At 34.7% G+C, this 27,763-nt stretch overlaps 2 protein-coding genes across 2 annotated transcripts in view; both read right to left on the reverse strand.

Annotated features, from left to right (window-relative positions):
- Window positions 1-27,763, reverse strand: part of LOC134841757 (uncharacterized) — a 555,870-nt gene that overhangs the window by 451,810 nt on the left and 76,297 nt on the right. The gene's annotated exons all lie outside the window — the stretch shown is intronic.
- LOC134841668 (structural maintenance of chromosomes protein 1A-like) overlaps window positions 3,793-27,763 on the reverse strand; it is a 100,261-nt gene continuing 76,290 nt past the window's right edge. The window contains exons 2-14 of the mRNA XM_063857707.1: window positions 18,072-18,285; window positions 17,815-17,999; window positions 17,593-17,746; window positions 17,423-17,520; window positions 16,994-17,152; window positions 15,265-15,516; window positions 14,112-14,335; window positions 11,778-11,946; window positions 8,676-8,894; window positions 7,451-8,334; window positions 5,710-5,899; window positions 4,986-5,148; window positions 3,793-4,780 (exon numbers count right to left, since the gene is read on the reverse strand). Coding sequence (XP_063713777.1) covers window positions 3,903-4,780; window positions 4,986-5,148; window positions 5,710-5,899; window positions 7,451-8,334; window positions 8,676-8,894; window positions 11,778-11,946; window positions 14,112-14,335; window positions 15,265-15,516; window positions 16,994-17,152; window positions 17,423-17,520; window positions 17,593-17,746; window positions 17,815-17,999; window positions 18,072-18,285 — 3,789 coding nt within the window. The 3' untranslated portion in view covers window positions 3,793-3,902. The remainder of the gene's footprint in view (window positions 4,781-4,985; window positions 5,149-5,709; window positions 5,900-7,450; window positions 8,335-8,675; window positions 8,895-11,777; window positions 11,947-14,111; window positions 14,336-15,264; window positions 15,517-16,993; window positions 17,153-17,422; window positions 17,521-17,592; window positions 17,747-17,814; window positions 18,000-18,071; window positions 18,286-27,763) is intronic.

Here is a 27,763-nt window from a genome sequence, read left to right on the forward strand (position 1 = left end):
TTTAATTTGATATATAGCTTTCATATTGGAGTGAAAATTTTAGCTGTTATATGTTATAGATGGTTTTTTACTTAAATTTTGATAAAATGGATTTAATAGTAAAAAATCATCTATGAAAAATCCGTGAAATATTCGGGGAATTTTTTCTCGGTGTTCAAAAAAAGAATTTTGCGATTAATATGATTGTGCTAAATTCGTATTCAGTTATTTTGCTTTCAACTCTTTTTGTGGTAGAGTGGACTTGAGGTCTTTCTTATCTCGAGTTAAGATTTCAAGCGGAGGTCAAATTCTACAATGAAATACTGGAAGACTTTAACCTAATACTTGATAAACTGGATTCAATAGTAAAAAGTCCTTTCCGGTGTTTTCATTGTAGAGCAGAATTGGATCTCCGCTTGGAAACAAAACTCGAGATAGAACAAAATTTCAATTAACTTCGAGAAAAGAGGATCAATTGCTAGAGCTTTTATTTAGCTGGGAAATCTTAAAATTGGCTGACGTTAAGCATGTGATATTGAAATGAGTTCGAATTTTGCGTATACTAAGAATCATTCATATATGCTTTAATATTTATGAGTGAACTTATGTAAAATATTGAGGTATTTTAAGAAATTTCTTGAAAAACAAAATCATCATGACCTATATAAAAGTCTAACAACGTTCAAAAACTCTGAAAACCACCCTGCGCATAAACACTCCGCTTTTTTGCAGGAAAAAAAGACATTCTCAACGATGTAGACAATATTTGAAGCAATTCATCAAACTATCATGATATTCATACGTAACTCAGTTCAATTTAGAAAAACGGAATAGATAAGTTTATACGGCAAAAAAGCCTAACTGGCACAGAGTGCAAGTAAAAATTTTTAATTTGAACATATTTCAAGACATTTTGCTTAGTATTTCATAAAAATTCTTATTGAAAAGGTATCAGTTATTTGAAAGATTTGACATTCATATACTGATGCAGTATTAATTGCAAAGGTCTTGTAACATAAAAGTTGCCAATTTCACGCGATAAAATAGCAACTCGAAAAACGATGGAACAGTAGTGAACAAATAAAATGATCAAGCTAATTTCAAAAAACATAGATAGCAGACTCTGTCCCAGAAACTTTAGGCGAGTCTATTTAGAACTCGTTTTAATTTGATATATAGCTTTCATATTGGAGTGAAAATTTTAGCTGTTATATGTTATAGATGGTTTTTACTTAAATTTTGATAAAATGGATTTAATAGTAAAAAATCATCTATGAAAAATCCGTGAAATATTCGGGGAATTTTTTCTCGGTGTTCAAAAAAAGAATTTTGCGATTAATATGATTGTGCTAAATTCTTATTCAGTTATTTTGCTTTCAACTCTTTTTGTGGTAGAGTGGACTTGAGGTCTTTCTTATCTCGAGTTAAGATTTCAAGCGGAGGTCAAATTCTACAATGAAATACTGGAAGACTTTTACCTAATACTTGATAAATTGGATTCAATAGTAAAAAGTCCTTTCCGGTGTTTTCATTGTAGAACAGAATTGGATCTCCGCTTGGAAACAAAACTCGAGATAGAACAAAACTTCAATGCACCCTACGACAAAACAAAATTGAAAGCAAAATTACTGAATAACAAATTAAGACCCTGATACAAAGCGGAAACTTTCGAAGTTTTTCGAACAACGAGAAAAATTTTCCGGAAAATTTGTTTTCGGTTCGATTCACAAAATGCAGTTTCGCATCACTTAGGATACAACATAACCATAGCATTGCAAGCTAGGGAATAGAAAACGTGACTGAAAAAGCTAAGACCTGAATAATGTTCAAAATGGTTTTGAGAAAAAAATGAAAAAATTCAATTTTAGAAAAACAGTCAAGAAACACTGCTACTAGAAATAATTAAGCTCTAACTCTTTCCGACCGCTCTCTAAGCCCTCAATAGGCCATTAGACGTCCATTGAGTGGAAACAAAAAAACTATAAGAAAAATGTAGTCTTAAATTTTTTGAGAGCTTAGGTTTCAAAACTTTGAACTTCTAAACCAAAATCTACCTGAATTTTTTTAACAAAAACGAACGACACAATAATTTAACTAAGCCGATGAAACATAAACCAAAACTAATTAGGATCAAAAAACTGTCAACCGAAACAAATTTTCTATGAAATCATGATAATTAAATTTACAACGAGTGAACTACTAACACTTGCAGCTACAATGAAAATTACTTACAGTTAAAGAAAATCCGTTATGTGGCAGCTAAGCCGCAAAAACATGAGCAGACATAAAAGTTTAACAAATTCTCGGATTTTTTCTTCAATATTCATGCTGAAAGAAAAACACGGTACAGCCGGGACTCGAATACCAGACCTTAGATACAAATGCAACCGAGTTACCTCTAAGACAAGTAGGATAGAGCCTACAAGGTGCTATGATTCAATTATTCTCATTTTTTTTTGCAGATTTTAAGAAACATTGTTTAGTGAAAAATCTCGTTTTCTATTACAAGACTTTGTATTAAGTTGATTCAATGAAAGTGTTAAATTTCATTGACTTTCGCATTTTTTTTATTTGGAGAAACTAAACATAGCCAACCGCAAGCGAAATTATATCGGAGGTCAAATTGTAGTTTCTGATTTGAAATTTCCAGTTTATTCCACAGAAAAGGATATTCGTAACTGCCTTGTTTAGCCTATCACCATTGTCAATGAAAATGTTAAATTTCATTGACTTCAGCATTTTTTTTTGATTTGGAGAAACTAACACAGCCAACAGACAGTTGGAAGAGTCAATGAACGCATGTAAAGAAAAAAACACTCACTTGATTTTTTTTTGGAAAAGAAGAAGTCGAGTTTCAGAGAAAAAATTGTATGACCTCAAAGCTCTTTGATTTTCAAAAACAATTCATGATTGACTTCTTTCTGATCAATTAACCCAATCTGAGAACTTCTCGCTTTTTCTTGCGCTATTTCCGCTTTCATATTCTGAGAGCGCAATTTACCTACTTTAGCAAATGTACTTGAATTGAACTCAAAAAGTACATCGATACCTAAACGCGTTCATAAAATCATTAAAAGGTATGAAAGAACTTCAGTAGTTATTAGAGCATTTTAAGACTTTCTCCTAAAAAAATACCATGACCTATATAGGCGTATTCACTACGTTCATGACTCAGTAACTTGCATTAACTGGAATTGAATCATTTTCCCTGTTCAGTACATCAAAACAAACGAGATAAATTACCTCTTCAAAATTGAAAAAAAAACTACATAAATGAAAATTCGATTATTAACAAACGAATACAAAATTCATCGGAAACACATTGAAACAAAAACTAAAACAAAACTCGCATCAAAATAATAAAGTTTGCTATAAAAGTTAAAGATCTTAGATCAGGCTGATTCACTGAAAAATTCAGAAACATAGCCAATCAAAGATTGGAAAAGAGTAATGAACGCAAGTAAAAAAAATACTGACTTTCTTGAAAAAACCTTAACTTTCGAACTTCAAAGAAAAAAATAGACGCACTTCAGCTCTTTGAATTTCGAATTTATGATTGGCGCTTTTTTGTTAACATGAACCCAACTAGAGAAAACTGGATCATTGGGTAAAATTTTTATTCCGATGGAAATCTTAAATTTAAATTCCACTTTCGAAACTAGAAATCGTTCACGTTTTTTCGCGCCACTTCCACGTTCGTTTTTGGAAAGTGCTATTTACGTTATTTTCAGCAGAAGACTTTCAATTGAACTCAAAATGTGCATATATACCTAAGCGCATTCATAAATGCATTAATATGTATGAATGCACATCTGTAGTTATAAGACTTTAAAAGTTTCCTGAAAAAAAAATGAGCAAGACCTATATAAGTCTTCACTGCGTTCATTACTCTTTAATATAACAGTTAAAACAGTTTCGTTTCATCACTCATCATACTGGTTCAAGTCCAAAGTCAGAACTTGACTCATAGGTCCAGTTTCACCAATGGTCGAGTAAACTCCAATTAACGTTTCCGCGTTACTGAAGAACTCATCTTTCAGTGAAATCACAATACACTGGAACTTGCTTTTACTTTGAGTTTTTATGTATTGCACAACTTTTCCTATGTTTGTATTGTCCAAAGCTGCGTCGACTTCGTCAAGCACAAAAAATGGGGCTGGTTGGTAACTTTGGATCGAGAAAAGCAAAGCCAGTGCCGCTATGGTTTTCTCTCCTCCGGATAAATTATCCATAGGTCTATACCTTTTCCCAGGCGCTACGCAGTTGAATGTTATACCGTCCAAATACGGTTCCTCTGAATTTTCAGCACCTAAGTAAGCCTGTGCACTTGAATTCTGACACAAACCCTTGTAAACTTCGTCAATATTGTCCGCGACATGCCTGAAACACTTGTCGAATTTATCGTATCGCTCTTTCTGAATTTTCTCGAATGTAATTTGCGCTTTTCTCGCCATCTTTCGCAGATTCTCGAACTCTTCTGAAGTTTCGTTCCATTTTTCTGTGACTTCCTCCATTCGCTCTGAGGCTTTTGTGTTCGGTTGGAGTGTGACCAATTGGGAATTCAGGTTGTCTAAGTTGTTCTGCAACTTTTCACAGGCTTTGTTGAATTTATCTTCTGAAGATACTGATGATTTCAGATCTCTAGTAAGTCGTTCGTAGTCTATTTCTAGTTCCGACTCCTGTGCATACAGTGCTGTGGATCGTCCTCGCATTCCGGGTGGCACGGTGTTGTCGCCAGTGTCCATTGGCTCTTCGGCAGCCTGAGATTGTCGAATTTGTTCATCAAGTGCGTCAAAGCTCCCTGAAAGCAATTCAAGTCCCCAAAAATATACATACATTTTACGCACACCATTTAAACTATCCAAGTGGATAAATAAAATTTAAAAAATTAGGAAAAATGGAATAACTGAGAATTTGCTTGAACTACAATTTTTTCGCAAAAAAAAGCTCGAACAAGATAAAAATTCACCCTGATTAAATGCCAAAATGGAAACATATTTCCTCACCAGATATTAGAGGAATATGAATTGCGTCTAGTCTTGCAGTCTCCAGCAGGGAGTGTCTGTCTGACCTCTTCTGGTCCATGCGAGACTCGAGCACTCCCAGTTCCTTCTGGACTCCATTGACCTCCTTGCACTGGTTGCTCAGACGTCGCTTCAGATCCTCAATCTACATGATATGACACAAATTAAATGTGGACAAACAGAATCACAATTCAAAAAAAACAGAACACAACCAACAGACAGTTGAAAAAGACTCAATGAACGCAAGTGAACAGGAAGAAATACTGGCTTGCTTTTTTTTGAAAAAATCTCGAATTTCAAAGAAAAACAATAGATGCCCTTAATGCCAAACTGCGAAGAATCTAATTTGAGCGTGAACAAATTTTAAGACCTCTCCTGAAAAAAATCATCACGACCTATATAAGTCTGAACTACGTTCATCGACTTTTAATAATCAATTCAAAAACGTACTATCACCTTCTTACTCCTTTTGAATTCCGAATGAGAAATAAGCCTAATAATACCACAGTAGTATGTCAATCATACTTCTCCAAACGAGTAACTTTCTTACTCAGCAGTACTTCTCCACATGTAGTAGTAGTTCACAGTAGTTCTTCTCCTCAGAAATGTTTGGAGATCGAACCCCAGATATTCAAGCCGAAGACTTTCTTGATCAAATAACTTTAACGAAATCTGCATTTAATTAAAACGAAACCATGAACCCTACCTCTTTGTTTTTCTTCTCGTGTGCATTTCTGGCCTCGTCTATCTGGTGGTGAGCAGTGTTGAGTGCATCTTGGTCCCTGTCTATGGCCACGCTGTGCTTGGCCTCTTCCTCTTTCAGCCGCTTCAACATGGCCTGGTCCTCCTTCACGCTAGATTCCATTCGCTTCACACTCGCCTCGCTGTCTTTAGACCTATAACACATTATGAAGAATAAACACAGCCAACAGACAGTTGGAAAAGAACCAATGAAAACAAAGAAACAGAAAAATCTCATTTTTCGAATTTTACAGAAAAACATATGCCCTTACAGCTCTTTGAATTTCAAGAACAATTTTATGATTAAAACTTTGTGATAAAAATAACCCAATGTGAGCAAAATCGATCAATAAATTGAGTTTTTATTCCAATCGGAAATCTGACATTTATGTTCCGCTAGAAAATCTGAAAACTAAATTCGACTTTCGTAACTCTAAGTCTTTCATCTTTTTTTGCTCAATATGCACTTCCGATTTTAAATAGCGCATTTTGCCTACCTTTTAGTCAATGAATTTGAATTGAGATTGAAAAAGTGCACATAAACATCCGTGCATTCATAAATCCAACAAAATATGTTTAACAGCATTTGAACTTTTTCCTGAAAAAAAAATCACCAAGACCAATATAAGAGTCTTCACTACGTTCATCGACTCTCAATAGCTGTTCAATTACAAAATATATACACAGCCAATCAATCCGATCAACCCAAAACAAACAGAAGTTAACAACTTTACAATTTTCCTTACATATTATTTAACTAGCGATGTCTGACGACTCTTCCGATCACTATCAGACTAATCTCTCAAAACTAAGTCAATTAGTGTATAACAATTTGCATGAAGTAAGTACCGCTCTTATTGTTAAATCAGAACATAGTATCATACAACCTAATCAACCCTTACGACAAACTGTCGATAACCTCATGATTGACCCTACATGCAACTTATCTCGGCTATGTAGTTTTGCTAAACTCTCAATCAAGAAATTCAAAGCCGCTGCCGACTTAGCTTACCCTTTTTCCCCACGTCAGAACCCTAAAAGACTCCCACTCTGTCCAGATGTTATTGCCCTGTTTCCTAACTCAGCCCCGTCATCAAAATTGTTGAAGCACTCCTCATCCCTCTCCTTAATATACACCTAAAACCCAAGCCACGCCCACACGGCTTCTATCCCCTGTTCTCTACTAACAGCGATTTAACCTCCCTAGACAATTCAATTTCGCGTGGTTTCTTATACCCCCTAGATCTATCGAAAGCCTTCGATTGCTTACACCAGCACACCTAGTGTAGTCCCTAAAGGCTCAGTTATACCTTCCACTTTTCAACTACTATGTCCGTACTCCACACACCAGCGGTTTCCAACTACATTGACACTGTCTCAATGCCCAAAATGCTCACCGAAAACCCCCTACTGAACTATCACTGAGTCGCAAGGCCCGTTCCAGCATAGCTCAACTACGCTCCGGCTACCTCCTCCTATATTACAACAGACTCGACCTAAGTGCCAGCAACGAATTTCCAAAGTGCTTCAACACCCCAAACGATACCAACAAGCTTCCACTGAAGTACTTCCACCTTTTCTGAAGTACTGAACTAACGAGTTAACAATTCTAGACGAAATTGAAGACAATTTATAAGGAAATCTGACCAAAATGACAAAACTTTATTCGCAGCCCCTCGACGAGGCAACAACAACAACTAGCTTACCTTTCATACGCGAGTTGATTCTGCAATCTTGACTTTTGATTCTCAAACTCGAGCCTCTTTTTCGCTCGATCTTGCTGTGTCTTCAGTTCTTTCTCTTCGTATTGTCTGATATTGTCTACTCCAATGGCGGCACAAAAATCCGCAAAAATCTCATCTTCTACTTTGTTCTTCTTTTCTTTTATTGTCACTATGTGAGTCGCTCTGGCGTCCATTCTGTCCTGAATTTCAAGCATCCTCGGTTCAAAAAGTTCCAAATCATTTTTGAGAGTAGTTATATCTTTCTCGTTAGCTTTTATATGCTTCTGCTTCGTACTTTCATAATCATTCTTTGAGTACTTAATTCGGTTTTCGAGTCCATCGATACTCGATTTGATTCCAACTAAATCGGATTCTTTTCGCTTCACATCTTTTGATTTCTGCATTTCCTTTAATTCTTCCAACAATTCGTCTTTTCTGTTTTTGAGACCCGTCAGCGCTTTTTCATCCCAGCGCTTTGCTTTGGCTTTCAGATCGCCAAGACCTCCCGAAATGATTCCCGACTTTTCGAACATGGTTCCGTTCAATGCCACTGTCTTTAAGCGCTGGCGACCGCTAAATGCAACTCGTCTAGCATCTTCTACGCTTTCACACACCAGTGCGTTTCCACAGGCAAAAAGAAGAGCCTTTTTGACCGGCGGCGGATCAAATCTTACAACATCAAACACGAGTTTGACTCCAAAAGGTTCTCGGATCTCGCGTAGTTTCTCGTCCAGAGGCTTAGTCCGGATGGAGTCCAGAGGAATGAATGTCTCTGGTTCGAACTGTTGTTCCTTCAGGTACTTGATGCACTCTCTGCCGGTTGCTTCATTGTCGACAACAATCGAATCCATATTTCTGCCCATAACCTGAAAATCATTTTCAAATTTCACGATTCATGGTTTGTACCCTGTGACAAGCTCAAATTGGTCTCTTTGGCACTGATGAGTAAACCAGGATTAAGAACAACGGAAGTGATTTTCTAACCCCTGACAAATTCTTTGATTTAGCCCATCACTGTGACCAATTGAGGAAATTCAACATCCTGAGCTTTAATTTTGACCAAAAAAGTAAGAAACAACCCCATATTCAAATTGCAACAAAATGACGAACTGCTAAATTATGTAGCAACAGCAGTAAGCTTTTATCAGATCATTCGGTGAGTTGGTATTAATTATCTATGCGAATGAGTAAGATTCATTGAACTGACCTTGGTGATTGCGATTTTGTATTTGTCATTTGTAGGTTGGCACAGATCGATAAGTCGGTTGAACACTCCTGGGAACAGTCTCTTGAGAGTCTGAATCACTTCATTTTTCCTTCTACTTCTCGATGACTCATGCTTCTCTATCTTAGCCTCCCCCAACTCACCCATCACTTTTTCCAATTCCCGATTGATTTCACCCACTCGCTCATTCGTCGCATTCACCTGAACACAACATTTTAAATGACTTAATTCCAGGGTTGGCAAAATGTAAGTTAAAAACAAAAATAACAAACTAACTGTTATTTATCGAAAAAAAACATGTTATTTTTGTTAAATTGTTAATTAAATTAACATATCAACAAGAGTTGAGTTTCTTGAACAGAAACGCCAACTTTCCGGCTTTCTCAACGCCGAGTTGAGCACGAAGCTTCCCATACGTCAGTCCCAGGGTGGAAAAGCACCTCTCAAGCCCTGAAGCTGCAGGGCATGCGCTGACCAGACTTGCTGCCAAGTCCACAGACTTTTTATCGAAGCCCAAACTAGCACCAGATGCCCACCAAGCTTCCGGCGACAACTCTTGGAAGTTTTCGTCAAACAGATGGGCTGAATAAGGCAAGAATTTTGCCAGGTACTTCGCAACTTCTGGTGCCAAACTTGCGTCGCACTGGTTTATGTACTCTGTCCCTTTGCGAACTTCCTCTGGGTCCATTCTGCGCCTGTGATACTGATGATCTAAGAGGTTAGCAGCGTAGAAAACGGGTAGCAGGTCTGATCTACCAGCAAGTTTTGGCATGTACTCATCAGGGCACTGGAGGCGGAGGTCCATTTAAATTTCAAAAACATCTCCCAGGTGAAATTTTTCGCTCTGTAGTTTGTCAAGTGAAACTGCAATTGGTTTGAAAATTCTTAGATCTTAAATTTCGTCGATAAGAATAAGAAATAGCTAACATCACTGTTAGAAATTATAAATAACACTGTAAGTTAAATTCAATGTTAAATAACATGCTAACCCTGCTTAATTCAACAATTGCTGGTGAAATTTAAAAATGCATTCTTATGAGGATAAAATCGGTGTCATCAAGGGGCGTTATTTTAGACGACAGGATGTGTTGCAAATTGGATCGTTTTGCTTTTAAAAATGTCTTTCGGATTTCGTCTGCGTTTGTTGCACTTCAAAAAACGTGCCTTTGATGAAATCGAAAAGCGTGACATCTGAAAACTAGGAAAGAATACTTGCATTTTTTTCTATGAGACGAAAATTATTCTTATTATATTCGAAAATAGAGCAGATTTAAATTATCCGCGCTAAATGGGAAACTTTACACGCACTTTTCTCAAATTGGATTAACATTCGACAAAAATGAAGGCAAAATTTGCTGAGAATTTCACCAGCATATAACGTTAACAATTGATTTTGCGAAATTCGGACCGCCAATTGTACTCTCAAAATGGTCCATTTCGGTTCATTTTCAAGATTGGAAAAAAGCTGCATCTTACTATCACTTTAGGCTACGCTCGAGTAATTAGTGTCAATGAGCAAAAGGAAAATATTATATTAAAGTTTTTTTTAAGTTTTTTGAATTTCACGTGCCTTTAATGATTATCCTTTTTTCGTAAAATTAACTCAATTTGAGAAAAAAACAGGACTTCTCGTACGCCAGGTTAAAGCCCTGAATTCCCCAACTGCACTTTTAACTCATTATTTGACCAACTAATCTTAGCTCATACAAAGCTTTCAGGAATGCATTATGAATATTAGTTAAGCGCAAGGAATTGAAATGGTTTTACACGCCAATCCAAAACTTCAGTCACTTGGCGGCAACATGCAAGTGACAATTTCGGCAATTAAATATAGTTTGCTAACGTCCAAAAAAATTGCGTGTAAAGTACCTCTAACATAGCCAACAGACAGTTGAAAAAGAGTCAAAGAACGCAAGTGAACAGAAAAAAATGACATATTTTTCGAAAAAATCTCAGCTTAGTAAAACTTTTCCTGGAAAAAAAAACGAAACAAAAAAATCATCAATACCTATATAAAATTCTGAACTATTTTCATCGACTCTTAAAAACTTGCATCATTTACAATTAGATAGAGAGTACAGTGCTGATTTAAATAAACCGGACAAAACGCGTTAAACTTGAAACTTAAAACGCAATTTTCTCAAATTGGGTTGAGTTTAGGTGAAAACTTATGAAGACAAAACTTGCTTAGAATTTTAGCAGAATTAATATGGTGTAATTTGTTGTGCGAAATTCGGGTCCAAAATTTTACCCCAAAAATGGGTCATTTTGGCTTTTCTTAGTTATTAGAAAATTACGCCGAAAATACCCAGTCGATCACAGACATAATTATATCAAAGTGAGCCCCTTACGTAGCTCAACAAACTTTAAGAAAGATATTTTCTTCAAAAAAATTGCATATTGTTTAAAAATTGTTTTAAAATAAAAAGTTGGTGGTTTATAGAGTAAAAACGACCTTTTTTGTCAATCAAACAAAAATAAATTAACTTATACAAAGTTTTTGTGAATAAACACTTCTTAAAGTTTGTTGGGATACGTAAGGCGCTCTCTTTGATATAATTATGTCTGTGATCGACAGGGTATTTTCGGCGTAATTTTCTATTAACTAAGAAAAGCCAAAATGACCCATTTTTGGGGTAAATTTTCGGACCCGAATTTTGCAAAACAAATTACACCATATTAATTCTGCTAAAATTCTAAGCAAGTTTTGTCTTCATAAGTTTTCACCTAAACTCAACCCAATTTGAGAAAAATGCGTTTTAAATTTCAAGTTTAACGCGTTTTGTCCGAATGATTTAAATCAGCACTGTATTTATAATTTGTTTTATCCGTTAAAAAGCAAAATTGATTGAACCAATGAGGTTTGAAGCATTATAATTTGTTAATGGTTAAAAAGTTGGTTAAGTTTTTTTAGCAGACAATCACTGCCGCAATGAAAAAGAAATTCTCTTGTGTGAACACAAACGGTGCTCTCTAATTAAAGTGTCAAGATGATTATGAATAAATACCCTTTGGTAAACCCCCGGTCAGCATAATCAGTTGTTCTTTTAGCGGTAAATGACTTAAAACACGAAAACGATTTACCTCTTGGTCTAACTGTTTCAATTGCTCCCTCTGTTCTGCCACCTCTTTCTCGGCATTGGAGATGTACTGTTGTAGTCTCTCCACCCGTCTCTCGTTCTCCCCTAACTCTGTCTGCTTTTGGCTCAGCCTACTCTTAGCCTCCTCAAAACGCCTTTTCTCTGCATCCAGTCTGAAACAAATTACCACAGCGTACTTAGAAGACTAGAACCTCCCAGGTTGCTCGTTTAACAGTTGGTTGAGATTGAATAATCAAATAACAGCTAAAAAAATTCAATGCATTTTCTAGCCGGTTGATTAGTGAAAAAATGTCTCAGAAAATTCGAAAATAATCATTTTTTTTGAAAATATTTTCTTATTTTTCTTGTTTACTTTTAAGCAAAGCGCGATTGAATTAGATACAAAGAAAGCTTCAATGAGATGTCATTTTAACTAAAAAAAAACTTTTTGAATTTAAAGTTTGAAATGAAACTAAGTAGGGCGTCATCAATTTCAGTGTAATCAAGTTGGGCAAACAACTGAGACAACGTATTTCGATTTTTGGGAACCCAAAACATAGCCAACAGACAGTTGGAAAAGAGACATGAACGCAATGAAAGAAAAACAGTGAACTGTTTTTTGAAACTTCAATGTTTGAACTTCAAATAAAAAAAATATATGGCTTTACTTTGAACTTCAAGAACAATTTATGATTGACTTTTATTTGACAAAATAAAATCCATTTGAGAAAACCGGGTCAATAGGTAAAACTTTATTCGGCAGGGCAATCTGAAAACTCTATTCCAATTTCGAAACCAGAAACCACATTTTTCGTGACTTTTCCATTTTTGCTGTTCGATAATGGAGTTTGTCTTTAAAAGAAATTAGAAATCAAACCGTGAACAAACTTTACGATTTTTCCTGAGAAAAAAAAACAACCTGAAAAAATCTGAAAATCAAATTCTACTGAAAATCAAATTCTGCAGATTTGAGAAAATGATTCCTTGATTCTGTTGGACTGGTTGTTCACAAAAAAAAACTGTGTTCCGAAATGATAACGCTTGCTAATTGCGAGCATAATAATCGAATGCGTTAAAATTTCGTGCAGTAATAGACGGAGCACAAATTCAAAAAAAATATATTTTTTGTTTAGAATTTTTTTAAATAATTCTTCGAAAGTATTAATATTAAAACTCTGCAAATCTTGCAACTCGGCCAATTACTTCCGCCACGGGGATTTAGAAATAGCATTCAGAAAATAAGAAGAAAGCTGAACCTTCAAAAAACTCTGCGATACGTGAACAAGCCGACAAACAAACTGAAGGGCGATAGTCCCGAATAGCAGAAAAATTATGTTAGCAAAAAAAACGGGTCACGGCCGGATTCAAACAACCATCTTTGGCCGTCTAAAGCATATGTACTACCTTTGCGCCAGATGTGTTGTAGGATTGCTTGATTTAAAATTAATTATGAAACAATCATACACTGGCGAGAACACAAAAAAGCAGCTTTAAAAAAGAAATAAAAAAAAGTAGAAATTAGCCTCGAATTAGATAAACTTTGCTACGTATTGGATTCAAACTTGCAACCTCAAGAATTTGAATCTCACGCCCTGCCCTATCGGCCACAAACACTTAAATATCGGCAAACACTAGTCAAATAAAGCAGCTACATGTTAATAAATTGCCAATGCGATGCACCAAAAAGGTACAAAATACGATTATACACAATTTTGCATGGAAAAAACTGAACTATAACAAGCTGAAGGCCTCCACACTAATATAGCATGTAATAAATTGCGAGATAAATTGAGTTGGAAAACTTCTTGACAAGACAAGATTTGTGCAGTGGTTTGAAACAAATAGCTTTTTTCGGTTCAATTGATCAATTTAAAATGCATCAACTGGGTAACTTATTACTAATCCAATGTCAGAGCACATTCTCTCAAAAAACCGTAAGTTGCAAATGAATATTTGCAACTTAGGTTGAAAAAAAATAGTCGTGCTTTAGACTAAGCTTAATTGTGTAAACACGTGTAATAATTTCACGTCCGAAATCTTGCGAACGAGATTCTTTGCGGAATAAAATTTAGTACCAGGTTGCAACACCCTTGCTGATCGCAAGGGTAATAAAACATCAAGAACCTGACAAAGAATAGTTGCAAAGCCAGCAGATAAAGGATTTACAACAAAATGCGACCGACTTATAATGACACGGCACTCACTAGGATACTTCCATAGAACGGTGCTCATTATACTCAACTTGAAATCAGATTTTTTCTCCGATTGTAATATATTAACGCGTCTGTGTATTTAAGAGCGTTAACCAGAAAGCCGAATTACATGCAATATCACTCACCTGTCTTGATCTGCCCTCTGCTCTCTATTGAGCTGATCCAACTCACTGCTGTATCTAGCAGCCTGTTTGGCCACGTGGTCCTTCAGTTTGTTGTACTCTTTCACTTGTGTCTCCTCTAACTCGAAGTTCCTGCCCTGACTCTGACTCTCAGCGATCGCTCTCTCCTCAAACTCCTGACGCTCTTCTTCCACTCTGCTCAATTCTTCTTCCAGTTGCTCTATTTCCTATTACAATCAAAATAAATTAATCGAAATGAAGCAGAGCCAGTCAATTGTATATTTAACGTATGACAAAGAGGTCCAGTTTTCTTTCATAAGAACTTTGCTATGCTTTCTTAATTAATCCCAACACTTCACAAAGTGGGAAACATGGCGTAATGTTTTTTTTGACAATCTTTACTGAAAGAAAATTATATCAAGCATGGTATCATTAAATCCCTTTTAATCGTGACCAGCTTTGGCATTGTCGCGCTCCGGTAGAGATGGTGCCCAGCAATCGTGTGATTGCCCATTCAAATCGCACGTGCGCTGCAAATTGCAAGGTGAGCTCTTGCAAGTAAGTCATAGCTTAATGGGTGCTGGTTATATGCGCATGCGCGCTTGTCAATCTAAATAATTAACCTTCGGGTAGGTCTCCGGGTTGGTTGACTTAAACTATTTTTCTTACAAGAAATTTCGTACTTTATTTTCAATCTAATTAATCCTCAATTTATGAATTGTTTTTGCTACATTGCCAATTCTTATAGTTTAACAAACAATTCAGCCTTTCAATTTTTCTCTTTGATTGCCAAAATTAGCAACCGGCATGCCTTGTTCTACTCTTGCTTTTTAACACCAGCTCTGTATAGAGTTTTGAAATACAAAAATGATTCTATCTGCAGACTTTACTAAAATGTTAATAAGATCAAACGAGGATTTAAAGTTATTGAATACTCTCAGGCCAGAACTCAATACAATGTCAGATACCAACTTATGAGACACCACTCCATATGTTGGCTTCCTTTTCATTTACCTTTAACGGGGTCTTCTCCAACTTGAATCTACTTGTAGCTATTCTTATCACTGTTCGGACCTTTCAATTAGCTCAATTCTGTTGGTTAAACTCAATCTGCTACTATATGGCGCTAATGACATTCAAAATTTGCCCGATTTACCTTCTGATGTTTAACATGTTGGTCCTGGGCGTTCTTCAGACTCTTCTTCGTGTTCTCCAACTTCTTCATCAGATGGGCTGTCTTCTCTTTGGCCTTGATGAACAGTGGCTTCTTCCTATTCAGCTCCTCCTCCTTTTCTCGCATGTCTTTCTCCAGCTGTTGCACCTCTCGGTACAATTTGCCCACTTCTTTCTTACCCGCCTTCACATCTTCATCTGTTTTGTCTCGTTTGCTCATCACTTTCTCTAGCTCCTAATAAAAGGTTGATAAAACATCTGGATACCACCAACGTACAAAATTAATAATTATCGACAGTTTGCTTGAAGATTTGCATGCACCAATTTTTGAAGTAAAATAAAGGCTTGATTAGCCTGGTCTCCCTAATTTTCTTAAATTCACACAAAGGTGAAGCTACGCTTAACACTTGCGAGAACATGACCAAAAAGCAGCTCTATCAAGTGAAATACGAAACAGTAAGGTAAAGTCTAGAAATAGCAAAAACGTGTCCGATTCGAATCCGCGACCTAGCAAACTTGAGTCTCACACACTTAACACTCAGCCACGGATGCTGAAAATCCCCAAAAACTAGCCATCAATAACGCAGCTACATATGCTAATAAATTCTCAATTCAATGCAGCAAAAGCCGCACCAAATACAAAAAGACACAATTTTGCATGTAATAAAATGGAAAGCATAAAGCGAAGTTATGTAAAAATTATGCATTTCAAAAAGTTTGCGAGATGCATTGAGTTGGAAAATTTCTCAAATCGAGCTTTTTGTCATTGTACTGCTGTTTGAAACAAAAAACTTTTTTTTTGGTTCATCTGATGAATTAAAAATCCATCAGCTGTGTCAAAATTTACTAATCATATGTCAAAGCACATATGATATTATCCTGCTACCGCAGCCTACAGAATCAAAAGTGCCACTAAAAGTAGCATTTATATTTGCGACTAAGGTAGAAAAAAAAGATAGTTAGTATTAAATACACTTTGCTCTGCGAATGTAAAAAATCTGCTGCGTACTATCAGAAATTGAAACGAATGAAACTAGGAAATATATAGCAAAAACTAGCCCTGAAAAAGTTCACAAACACTTAACAGCAAAATAACTAGCAGCTCACAACATAGCTAACAGGCAATGGAAACGAGTCAATGAACGCAAGTAAACAGAAAAAAAACTGGCTTGATCAGCAAAATAACTAGCAGCTCAAAACATAGCTAACAGGCAATATAAACGAGTCAATGAACGCAAGTAAACAGAAAAAAAACTGGCTTGATTTTTTTTGAATTATCTCATCTTTCGAACTTCGAAGAGAGAAAATTAGATGGCCTTAAAGCTCTTTGAATTTCTAGAACAATTAATAATTGAAATATTTCTGATACACTAAATCAATTTGAGAAAACTGGATCAAAACGTACATTTGTTTATTTCGCTCGGAAATCTGAAACTTAAAATCCATTTTCGAAACTAGAAGTCGACCTTGACGCTTTTGCTATTCGATAGTGGAGTTTTCCTTCCTTTAAACAGAGTAGAGGAAGTCAGCTTCAAAAACAATCATAATTCAAACCGCGAAAAAGTAAATTTGAGCCTGAACAAATTTCAAGACTTTTCCTCTAAAAAAACAAAAAAATCACGACGACCTATATAAGAAACTGAACTACATTCATCGACACTTAACAGTATCTTGCAAAAGGTAAGAACCAATTCAAATACAAAAAGTCCTACTTTATTTTTAGCCTCCATTTCTTTAGCCAACTCTTCTATCTCCTTCTGCGCGTGGTACAGTTTGAACAGAGTCATCTCTATTTGAGCATCTGCTAGTTCTACTTGAAGTCTGGCATATTTATCCGCCTCCTCCTTCTCCTGTCGAGCTTCCTTCCTGACCTACAAGAACCAATTTCGCATAAACCAGAACTATTGAAAAAAAATAATTGACAAATGGTTTATCTAGCAATTACTTCAGAAGCGACAAGAAGTACTTCCATTCTTGGAAAAATTTCATTATCTATCTTACTTTGGGCACGACTTTTTTTGATTTGTGAGGATTTCGGTAATTTTTGTAGGTAAATTATCAAGGGCCCTTGTGTAACAGTATAAAAAATATTATAGTCTCAATGAAGCCTCATGTATCCAAGAATGTGACTTTAATCAGACCTTTTTGACTTCTTTCTTTTTCTGGAAAACAGCATTTGTCTCCTCTTCAGCTCGATGAGCTTCCTGTTTCTTCGAATCATACTCACTCACCAACTCTCCTGAAAAACTCTACATTAAGCTTGCTGTTAAATGATATTTCCACGAACTTTCCAGCTGTTAAGATCTTGAACCTGATTTGGAGATTTCCTCAAACAGTGCAGTTCTTTCTTTGGGGTTCTTCATTGCAATGTTTTCGACCTGTCCTTGAAAGACCAAAAAGTTTCTTGCTTTAATAAAGATGCCGATTCGCTCTAACTCCTTTTGGTAGTCTTGCTGACTGCAGCTCTGAAACACACTCAAAATTCGAAATGTTTAGCGTGAGTAAAATCTCCTGATCGCTCATAGAATCATACCCTTTTATTTATGCGATAATCAGACGATGATCCCATGACAATTCGGGAAAACTCCAGTATATTTCCATTCCTCTCTTCGAAAGTCAAGGTGACATGGCAACGGTTCGAGGGGACTGGCTTGCCAACAGGCGAACCATGTATCAGGTCCGATATCTTCTTCACACGCAACATGTTACTCTTCTCTCCTTTAAACGAGAGAACGCTTTTCAGAGATGTGAACGCAAAACAACATAAATTCTGGAAGTTTTTCAACTCACCCAATACAAAACTGATGGCATCCATCAAATTGCTTTTTCCTGAGCCATTTGGCCCAATTATTGCAGTGAAATCTGTGAAAGGTATTTCATGGTGCCCTTTGAAACTTTTGAAGTCTTGCATCTCGATGCGAATCATTCTTCCACCAGCCAGCGCAACACTTAGCCCTGCTAAGGATCCTGGATTCATTTCAAAGCGAGGACTATTTATTGACATATCTTAAAAAACGATTTAACTTGATAATGACGATAAGAACATGCATACATTGAGCCCCACTTTGTTAAAGAAAAGTCTTTATTTCTCCAAACAAGTAAACATGGTAACAACAAATCAAACAAATAGTTTGCACAAATAATATTTATCAATGACGTTTAGATTCAGTTGAGGATAGACAACGGTAGTATTAAACTCCCACTGAGAATCTACCTATTCTGGTAACTTTTAACAAAAAACTGATTATATAATTTCATTAAATAATTTACTTAACTTCATGGGTCTTTCCCATTATAGCCCTCCCAGCCTAGTATCAAAAAATTATAGCCCCCCAAAAAAACCTTTCCCATTACAGAACCCGCCCAACCTTTCCTATTATAGCCCCCCCCCCAAAAAGTTTCTAATTATACTAATTGGCAGATCAAAAAATTAAGTTCAATGTTTACATTTAAGTATGGTTACATTGTATCGGAGCCATAAGAAATCAACTGACAGATGATATAAAATCAACTAGGTGAGGTCTAGGTGAGACAGCTTGAATTGATACTCAATCAATATTCAGTTCATGGAAAAGAAGTCATCGATATAAATCAACTTAATATCATAATTGAAACATTTCCATTAAAATAAATTTCAGTATATATAGTAGAATAAATCAGTACGGATAGTGGGTATATAATTGGAACGTTGGGGGTGCTATAATGGGAAAAGTTAGGGGCTAAAATTACTGGGGGCTATAATGGGAAAGACCTAATTTTATTTTGATTGTCAGAAAAAGTGATATATTTCAGAAGACAATAAGTAAAACCATTAAAACTTTCGACTAGATGCACAGCCATACTAAACACTTGCCGTAGCACCACAAAAAATTAGGAGAGAAAAACATTTTCCTTTTAATCAAAAATTATCTCTTCAGCTGATTCAATTTTGTCATAAAACACAATTAATCGCAACTACAACAGAATTTGAATCACCATATCTTTACACCAGACGCACAAACTTATTGACCAACTCCCGTTGTACTCATGAAAATTCTAATGAATATTTTAATTTAAACTTACCAAGTTATTTGAGGAAATCTAGAAATTTCAAAAATAAATTGTGATTTCGCGAAAACAAACACGAAATGAGCAGTCAGAATCCGAGTTATTAAACACTTGTGGTAGCATTTAAAATGAGCCTTAAAACGTTTTGTTTATTCGAGAGGATATTAACAGACAAAAAATCTTTTTACGCTAAGATTTTCTTTGATCATAAAAATATCCAAAAAAACTTTAGGGTTTCAAACCGTTGATATTTTAAAACGGCACTTTAATCATGTTTGAAATCATCCGAAGCACGCAAAATTGGGCTCAAGTTAACAGCTATTAAATAAGAAAAAAAAACAAGCACGGAATTTCCCAAAATGAAACGTGCTTTTTAATTTGTGGACGAACACCAACAAATCACGATGACTCATCTGACCGAGATTTTCGGGCAATAAATCGTCAATGCTCAGGATGTTCAAAAATTTAGATCCCCGGTTTTGCAGGGGGAAAGATCTGAATTTCTCTACAAAAAGTTTTTGTTTTGAAAGAAGGAAAAACTGATCTACTTGAAGTATAGTTGTTGCTATTTTCAGCAAAGTTCCTTGAGAAATTCATTTGAATGCAAATAACCAACTGATCGATTACAGAATTTCAGAAAACCGTACACAGGCAATTTATGCAGAGCAAGAATATTGTTTTGTTGAAACTCAACTGGGATGCTTTCAAATTTTTTCCTGACGAAGATCATTATCAGCTTTTTTTGTAACAAAAAAAATTGAATTTCAATTTGAAAAAGATGTACAAGCTTGAATCAGTCAACCATACCGGATTATTGGCTTAACGTTGGAGTTGTAATACTTTATCATGAGCCTTCTGGTTACTAATTGTCTCTATTTGGAAAGAACGCCACAATGCCCTCCTAATTTAGATTTATTTTTTTCAATATAAGTGAAACTTAGTTTATTACCAACAATTACTCCTAAATATTTGCATGAAACTTGTGGATAAAACAAATTATTCTCTACAGCAACGCAATGACTGTATGCATCAAAATTTGGTTAAAACTTACTAGTGTCGTTTTATCGGTATTTAATGTTAGTTTATTCTAATCTGGCCATAAAGGAATTTTGAAAAGATCCAAGCGGAACTCACCACTTTAACTTGAGCTGCAATGTATTATCTTCGCATCATCAGCAAACAAGAGTTTCTCTGATGTTTCAGAAACATTAGGAAAATTAAGAAAAGAAGCGGACCTAACAATGAGCCTCGCGGAACACTCAAACGTAGGCGTAATCCCTCAGATAAAGACTTGGCATCCTTAACACATTGATATCTCTCTTTAAGATAGCTTATGATCGATTTGTGACATAGTTCATCATTTTTGACACCATTTGTGTATAATTCTAATTTATCAAGCAAAACTTTATGATCGAGTGTATCGAACACTTTCCTTAGATACACTCCAGTCCTTTATCAGAACGGACCTTTAAGCTCTGTAAACTCGGCAAGCGCCTCAAATGTTGCATAGTTTTGCCGGTAACCAAACTTTGCAATTAAGCAGGTTACATTTTTCACTTTAATTGTATATTTGTGAGAACATAATTCTTTCGAATACTTTACTGCAGCTAAGTAAAAGGAAATCGGGTAATTATTCCGATTAGATTTACTCGCCGAATTATACAGCGCAAGTACTTTGGCATAATTCAAATGTTTAGGAAGCTTGCCAGTAGGAAAACGAAAATTAATTTTAAAAAATCAGATATGGGGCAACAATAAAGGCTAATGCTTTTGAGAAATTATTACTTATTTCATCCACACCTGATAAATGCTTAGATTTAAGACCATTTTAGAAGATTCAAGGCTTCGTCAAATGAACAATTGAAAAAATACATTCATTGAGGTGGATTTTCTATCTTTAAAAGAGGGTTAGACATCGGAATCTGATCAGCAAGCTTCGATCCGACTGATGTGAAATATACATTGAAAGAGGATTCATATAAATGGTCACTATGCATACAAATAACTGATATTCCCTTAGAGTTAGTAGCTGTTATTCCACAAACTAATTTAAATACTTGTCTCGAGTCTCCGATACAAAGAAAAAAATATTGTCTGTTGAAAGAAAAAAATATTGTGACAAACCAAACCATAATCTTAAAGTATTAACGACAGCAATGTAATCAAAATTTTTTAAATGTCATCGAAGTGAGTTAAATTACCATCAGAATTACCGTACCAAAAAATCGTCGACAATTTTATCGAAGATTTTAATTTTATCGACCAGTTTTTGATATCGTATCAAAAAATTATCGATAAAATTTGGTTTAAAAAAAAAAGTGTGAAATGTGTTGAGGCAAAAATCGATTACGGTTATTCTGCCTTCAGTTTCATTCGAGCGATGAAAAAAAAAGATACATCGCAGGTCAATTATAACTCAGATCTGATGGAAAAACAAGAGCTTAAATATTGTCTTAAATATAGAGCTTAAATATAGAAAACCAAATTGGAAAACGACTTTCTAGAAAAATGACTAGAAAAAATTCAAAAACTGTTTCAAACATTTTCGCGGTTGCAAGATTTTCAAAAAGGCAATAAAATATCAAAAAACTACCCTGTTTTGGGTAAAAATAAACTTTTATTTCTTGAATTTAGCTATGTTCAGCTTTTAAGCCATTGAAATAAGCTATTTTACACCTGGCTCGCTGTAATCGTTCGAGTTAAGACAAAAATTCAAATATTTCAAACCGAATTTATTCGACCCTGGGAAAAACACAAACTTTTGCGTGGAAAGAAAGAAAAAAAAACAAACACAATTAAGTAAATAATTTTGCGTTTTTTAAACTAGTGCTGTTTTGTTCGTGGTGTGATAAAAAGATAAAACAAATAACTAAGAAATAGACAAGCATATTGAAATAGACCAAACGCAAAACGGTTTTTGTCAAAAACATGAATAGAAAAAACAGAAAACCAAAAAGAACAATAGTTTTTTTTTCAATTTTGTTTCAGTTTTTATTCCGAAAAGGGCGCATCAAAAACTTCAACAGTGAGTTTTACTGAGAAAACATTCAATGTTACTCCTTCTACAATTAGCCTGCTCACTTTACGTTACTCAAAACTAGACTAAAACTTGCATGAAATTACTCAAAAAATAGACTAAAACTTGCTTGAAATTACTCAAAATTAGGCACAAATTTTAAGCCGGTTTTCTTGATGAGACAAATTCTTATTTTTTTTAATGTTGTTCGAATCAGGGCCAAAAAGGCTTTAATATGATATCACACTAAGCCCATTAAAAATATATTTGTGGCGAATGCTTTTGGATTAAAAAAATAAACGCTAGCAGACAGTTGGAAAAGATACATGAACGCATGTCAACAGTAAAGTCTGGCTTGATTTTTTAGCCTTGTAATTTCGAAGAAAAAAATAAATGGTCTTAAGGCTCTTAGGGTTTCTAGAACAATTTATGATTGTTTCTTTTTAAACAAAAATTTAACCCTATTCGAGAAAAATGGATCAATAGGCAATCCGATCAAAATTTCGCCGGGAAATCAGAATGAAGTTCTAATTTCAAAACTAAAAAACAATCACGTTTATCGCGACCCGCACGCTTTCTCTGTTCGATAGTGGAGTTTGAGTTTGACTTCCTTAAAATAATGGCAAAAAACTGAATTTGAAAAGAAATCAAAAGTCCGCGAAAAAGTAAATTTGAGCATGAACAAATTTGAATATAGTTCCTGAAAAAATAACGAAAAAAAATCGTCGCCACCTATTTGAGTATTAACTACTTTTTCATGAGTCGACTTTTGATTCTTCTAAAATCAGCTTAATACCTTTAGCTTCGATTAAAAGCGTTAACCGACTTTCAGTAAGCCTGCTCGCTCAACTTATTTGTTCAAAATTAAGCTAAAAATCAAAAAAAATCACAGTTTTCTCGGCATTGAGAATTTTATCAATATCATTCAAATGACGAAAAAACATGTTTTGGCGCCATGACGCTTTTCTGAGATGCTTTCAAGTTTTTTCCTAAAACGGCACTTTAATCATAAATGACATCAGCCGAAGCACGCAAAATTTTGGCGTGGAAAGAAAGAAAAAAACAAACACAATTAAGTAAACAATTTTGCTTTTTTCAAACTAGTGCTGTGTTTTGTGCGTGGTGTGATTAAAAGATAAAACAAAAAACAAAGAAATAGACAAACACTTACAAAAAAGACTTACAAAAAACTTCAACAGTGAGTATTACTGAGAAAACTTTCAATGTTACTCGTTCCACAATTAGCCTGCTCACTTTACGTTACTCAAAACTAGACTAAAACTTGCATGAAATTACTCAAAAAGTAGACTAAAACTTGCTTGAAATTACTCAAAATTAGGCACAAATTTTAAGCCGGTTTTCTTGATGAGACAAATTCTTATTTTTTTTAACGTTGTTCGAATCAGGGCCAAAAAGGCTTTAATATGATATCACACTAAGCCCATTAAAAATATATTTGTGGCGAATGCTTTTGGATTAAAAAAATAAACGCTAGCAGACAGTTGAAAAAGATACATGAACGCATGTCAACAGTAAAGTCTGGCTTGATTTTTTAGCCTTGTAATTTCGAAGAAAAAAATATATGGTCTTAAGGCTCTTAGGGTTTCTAGAACAATTTATGATTGTTTCTTTTTAAACAAAAATTTAACCCTATTCGAGAAAAATGGATCAATAGGCAATCCGATCAAAATTTCGCCGGGAAATCAGAATGAAGTTCTAATTTCAAAACTAAAAAACAATCACGTTTATCGCGACCCGCACGCTTTCTCTGTTCGATAGTGGAGTTTGTCTTCCTTAAAATAATGGCAAAAAACTGAATTTGAAAAGAAATCAAAAGTCCGCGAAAAAGTAAATTTGAGCATGAACAAATTTGAATATAGTTCCTGAAAAAATAACGAAAAAAAATCGTCGCCACCTATTTGAGTATTAACTACTTTTTCATGAGTCGACTTTTGATTCTTCTAAAACCAGCTTAATACCTTTAGCTTCGATTAAAAGCGTTAACCGACTTTCAGTAAGCCTGCTCGCTCAACTTATTTGTTCAAAATTAAGCTAAAAATCAGAAAAAATCACAGTTTTCTCGGCATTGAGAATTTTATCAATATCATTCGAATCACGAAAAAACATGTTGTGGCGCCATGACGCTTTTCTGAGATGCTTTCAAGTTTTTTCCTAAAACGGCACTTTAATCATAAATGACATCAGCCGAAGCACGCAAAATTTTTGCGTGGAAAGAAAGAAAAAAACAAACACAATTAAGTAAACAATTTTGCTTTTTTCAAACTAGTGCTGTGTTTTGTGCGTGGTGTGATTAAAAGATAAAACAAAAAACAAAGAAATAGACAAACACTTACAAAAAAGACTTACAAAAAACTTCAACAGTGAGTATTACTGAGAAAACTTTCAATGTTACTCGTTCCACAATTAGCCTGCTCACTTTACGTTACTCAAAACTAGACTAAAACTTGCATGAAATTACTCAAAAAGTAGACTAAAACTTGCTTGAAATTACTCAAAATTAGGCACAAATTTTAAGCCGGTTTTCTTGATGAGACAAATTCTTATTTTTTTTAATGTTGTTCGAATCAGGGCCAAAAAGGCTTTAATATGATATCACACTAAGCCCATTAAAAATATATTTGTGGCGAATGCTTTTGGATTAAAAAAATAAACGCTAGCAGACAGTTGAAAAAGATACATGAACGCATGTCAACAGTAAAGTCTGGCTTGATTTTTTAGCCTTGTAATTTCGAAGAAAAAAATATATGGTCTTAAGGCTCTTAGGGTTTCTAGAACAATTTATGATTGTTTCTTTTTAAACAAAAATTTAACCCTATTCGAGAAAAATGGATCAATAGGCAATCCGATCAAAATTTCGCCGGGAAATCAGAATGAAGTTCTAATTTCAAAACTAAAAAACAATCACGTTTATCGCGACCCGCACGCTTTCTCTGTTCGATAGTGGAGTTTGTCTTCCTTAAAATAATGGCAAAAAACTGAATTTGAAAAGAAATCAAAAGTCCGCGAAAAAGTAAATTTGAGCATGAACAAATTTGAATATAGTTCCTGAAAAAATAACGAAAAAAAATCGTCGCCACCTATTTGAGTATTAACTACTTTTTCATGAGTCGACTTTTGATTCTTCTAAAACCAGCTTAATACCTTTAGCTTCGATTAAAAGCGTTAACCGACTTTCAGTAAGCCTGCTCGCTCAACTTATTTGTTCAAAATTAAGCTAAAAATCAGAAAAAATCACAGTTTTCTCGGCATTGAGAATTTTATCAATATCATTCGAATCACGAAAAAACATGTTGTGGCGCCATGACGCTTTTCTGAGATGCTTTCAAGTTTTTTCCTAAAACGGCACTTTAATCATAAATGACATCAGCCGAAGCACGCAAAATTTTTGCGTGGAAAGAAAGAAAAAAACAAACACAATTAAGTAAACAATTTTGCTTTTTTCAAACTAGTGCTGTGTTTTGTGCGTGGTGTGATTAAAAGATAAAACAAAAAACAAAGAAATAGACAAACACTTACAAAAAAGACTTACAAAAAACTTCAACAGTGAGTATTACTGAGAAAACTTTCAATGTTACTCGTTCCACAATTAGCCTGCTCACTTTACGTTACTCAAAACTAGACTAAAACTTGCATGAAATTACTCAAAAAGTAGACTAAAACTTGCTTGAAATTACTCAAAATTAGGCACAAATTTTAAGCCGGTTTTCTTGATGAGACAAATTCTTATTTTTTTTAATGTTGTTCGAATCAGGGCCAAAAAGGCTTTAATATGATATCACACTAAGCCCATTAAAAATATATTTGTGGCGAATGCTTTTGGATTAAAAAAATAAACGCTAGCAGACAGTTGAAAAAGATACATGAACGCATGTCAACAGTAAAGTCTGGCTTGATTTTTTAGCCTTGTAATTTCGAAGAAAAAAATATATGGTCTTAAGGCTCTTAGGGTTTCTAGAACAATTTATGATTGTTTCTTTTTAAACAAAAATTTAACCCTATTCGAGAAAAATGGATCAATAGGCAATCCGATCAAAATTTCGCCGGGAAATCAGAATGAAGTTCTAATTTCAAAACTAAAAAACAATCACGTTTATCGCGACCCGCACGCTTTCTCTGTTCGATAGTGGAGTTTGTCTTCCTTAAAATAATGGCAAAAAACTGAATTTGAAAAGAAATCAAAAGTCCGCGAAAAAGTAAATTTGAGCATGAACAAATTTGAATATAGTTCCTGAAAAAATAACGAAAAAAAATCGTCGCCACCTATTTGAGTATTAACTACTTTTTCATGAGTCGACTTTTGATTCTTCTAAAACCAGCTTAATACCTTTAGCTTCGATTAAAAGCGTTAACCGACTTTCAGTAAGCCTGCTCGCTCAACTTATTTGTTCAAAATTAAGCTAAAAATCAGAAAAAATCACAGTTTTCTCGGCATTGAGAATTTTATCAATATCATTCGAATCACGAAAAAACATGTTGTGGCGCCATGACGCTTTTCTGAGATGCTTTCACGTTTTTTCCTAAAACGGCACTATAATCATAAATGACATCAGCCGAAGCACGCAAAACTTTTGCGTGGAAAAAAAGAAAAAAACAAACACAATTAAGTAAATAATTTTGCTTTTTTCAAACTAGTGCTGTGTTTTGTGCGTGGTGTGATAAAAAGATGAAACAAAAAACAAAGAAATAGACAAACACTTACAAAAAAGACTTACAAAAAACTTCAACAGTGAGTATTACTGAGAAAACATTCAATGTTACTCCTTCCACAATAAGACTGCTCACTTTAAGTTACTCAAAACTAGACTAAAACTTGCTTGAAATTACTCAAAAAGTAGACTAAAACTTGCTTGAAATTACTCAAAATTAGGAACAAACTTTTAACCGGTTTTCTTGATGAGACAAACTCTTAATTTTTTTTAATGTTGTTCGAATCAGGGCTAAAAAGGCTTTAATATGATATATCACTTAGCCCATTAAAAATATATTTGTGGCGAATGCTTTTGGGATTTAAAAAAAACGCTAGCAGACTGTTGGAAAAGATACATGAACGCATGTCAACAGAAAAATCTGGCTTGTTTTTTAGCCTTGCAATTTCGAAGGAAAAATATATGGTCTTAAGGCTTTTAGGGTTTCTAGAACAGTTTATGATTGATTCTTTTTAAACAAAAATTGAACCCTTTTCGAGAAGACTGGATCAATAGGCAATCCGATCAAAATTTCGCCGGGAAATCAGAATGAAGTTCTAATTTCAAAACTAAAAAACAATCACGTTTATCGCGACCCGCACGCTTTCTCTGTTCGATAGTGGAGTTTGTCTTCCTTAAAATAATGGCAAAAAACTGAATTTGAAAAGAAATCAAAAGTCCGCGAAAAAGTAAATTTGAGCATGAACAAATTT

This window comes from Symsagittifera roscoffensis, chromosome 1 (genome assembly GCF_963678635.1).
Source record: "Symsagittifera roscoffensis chromosome 1, txSymRosc1.1, whole genome shotgun sequence".
NCBI classification, from domain to species: Eukaryota; Metazoa; Xenacoelomorpha; order Acoela; family Convolutidae; genus Symsagittifera; species Symsagittifera roscoffensis.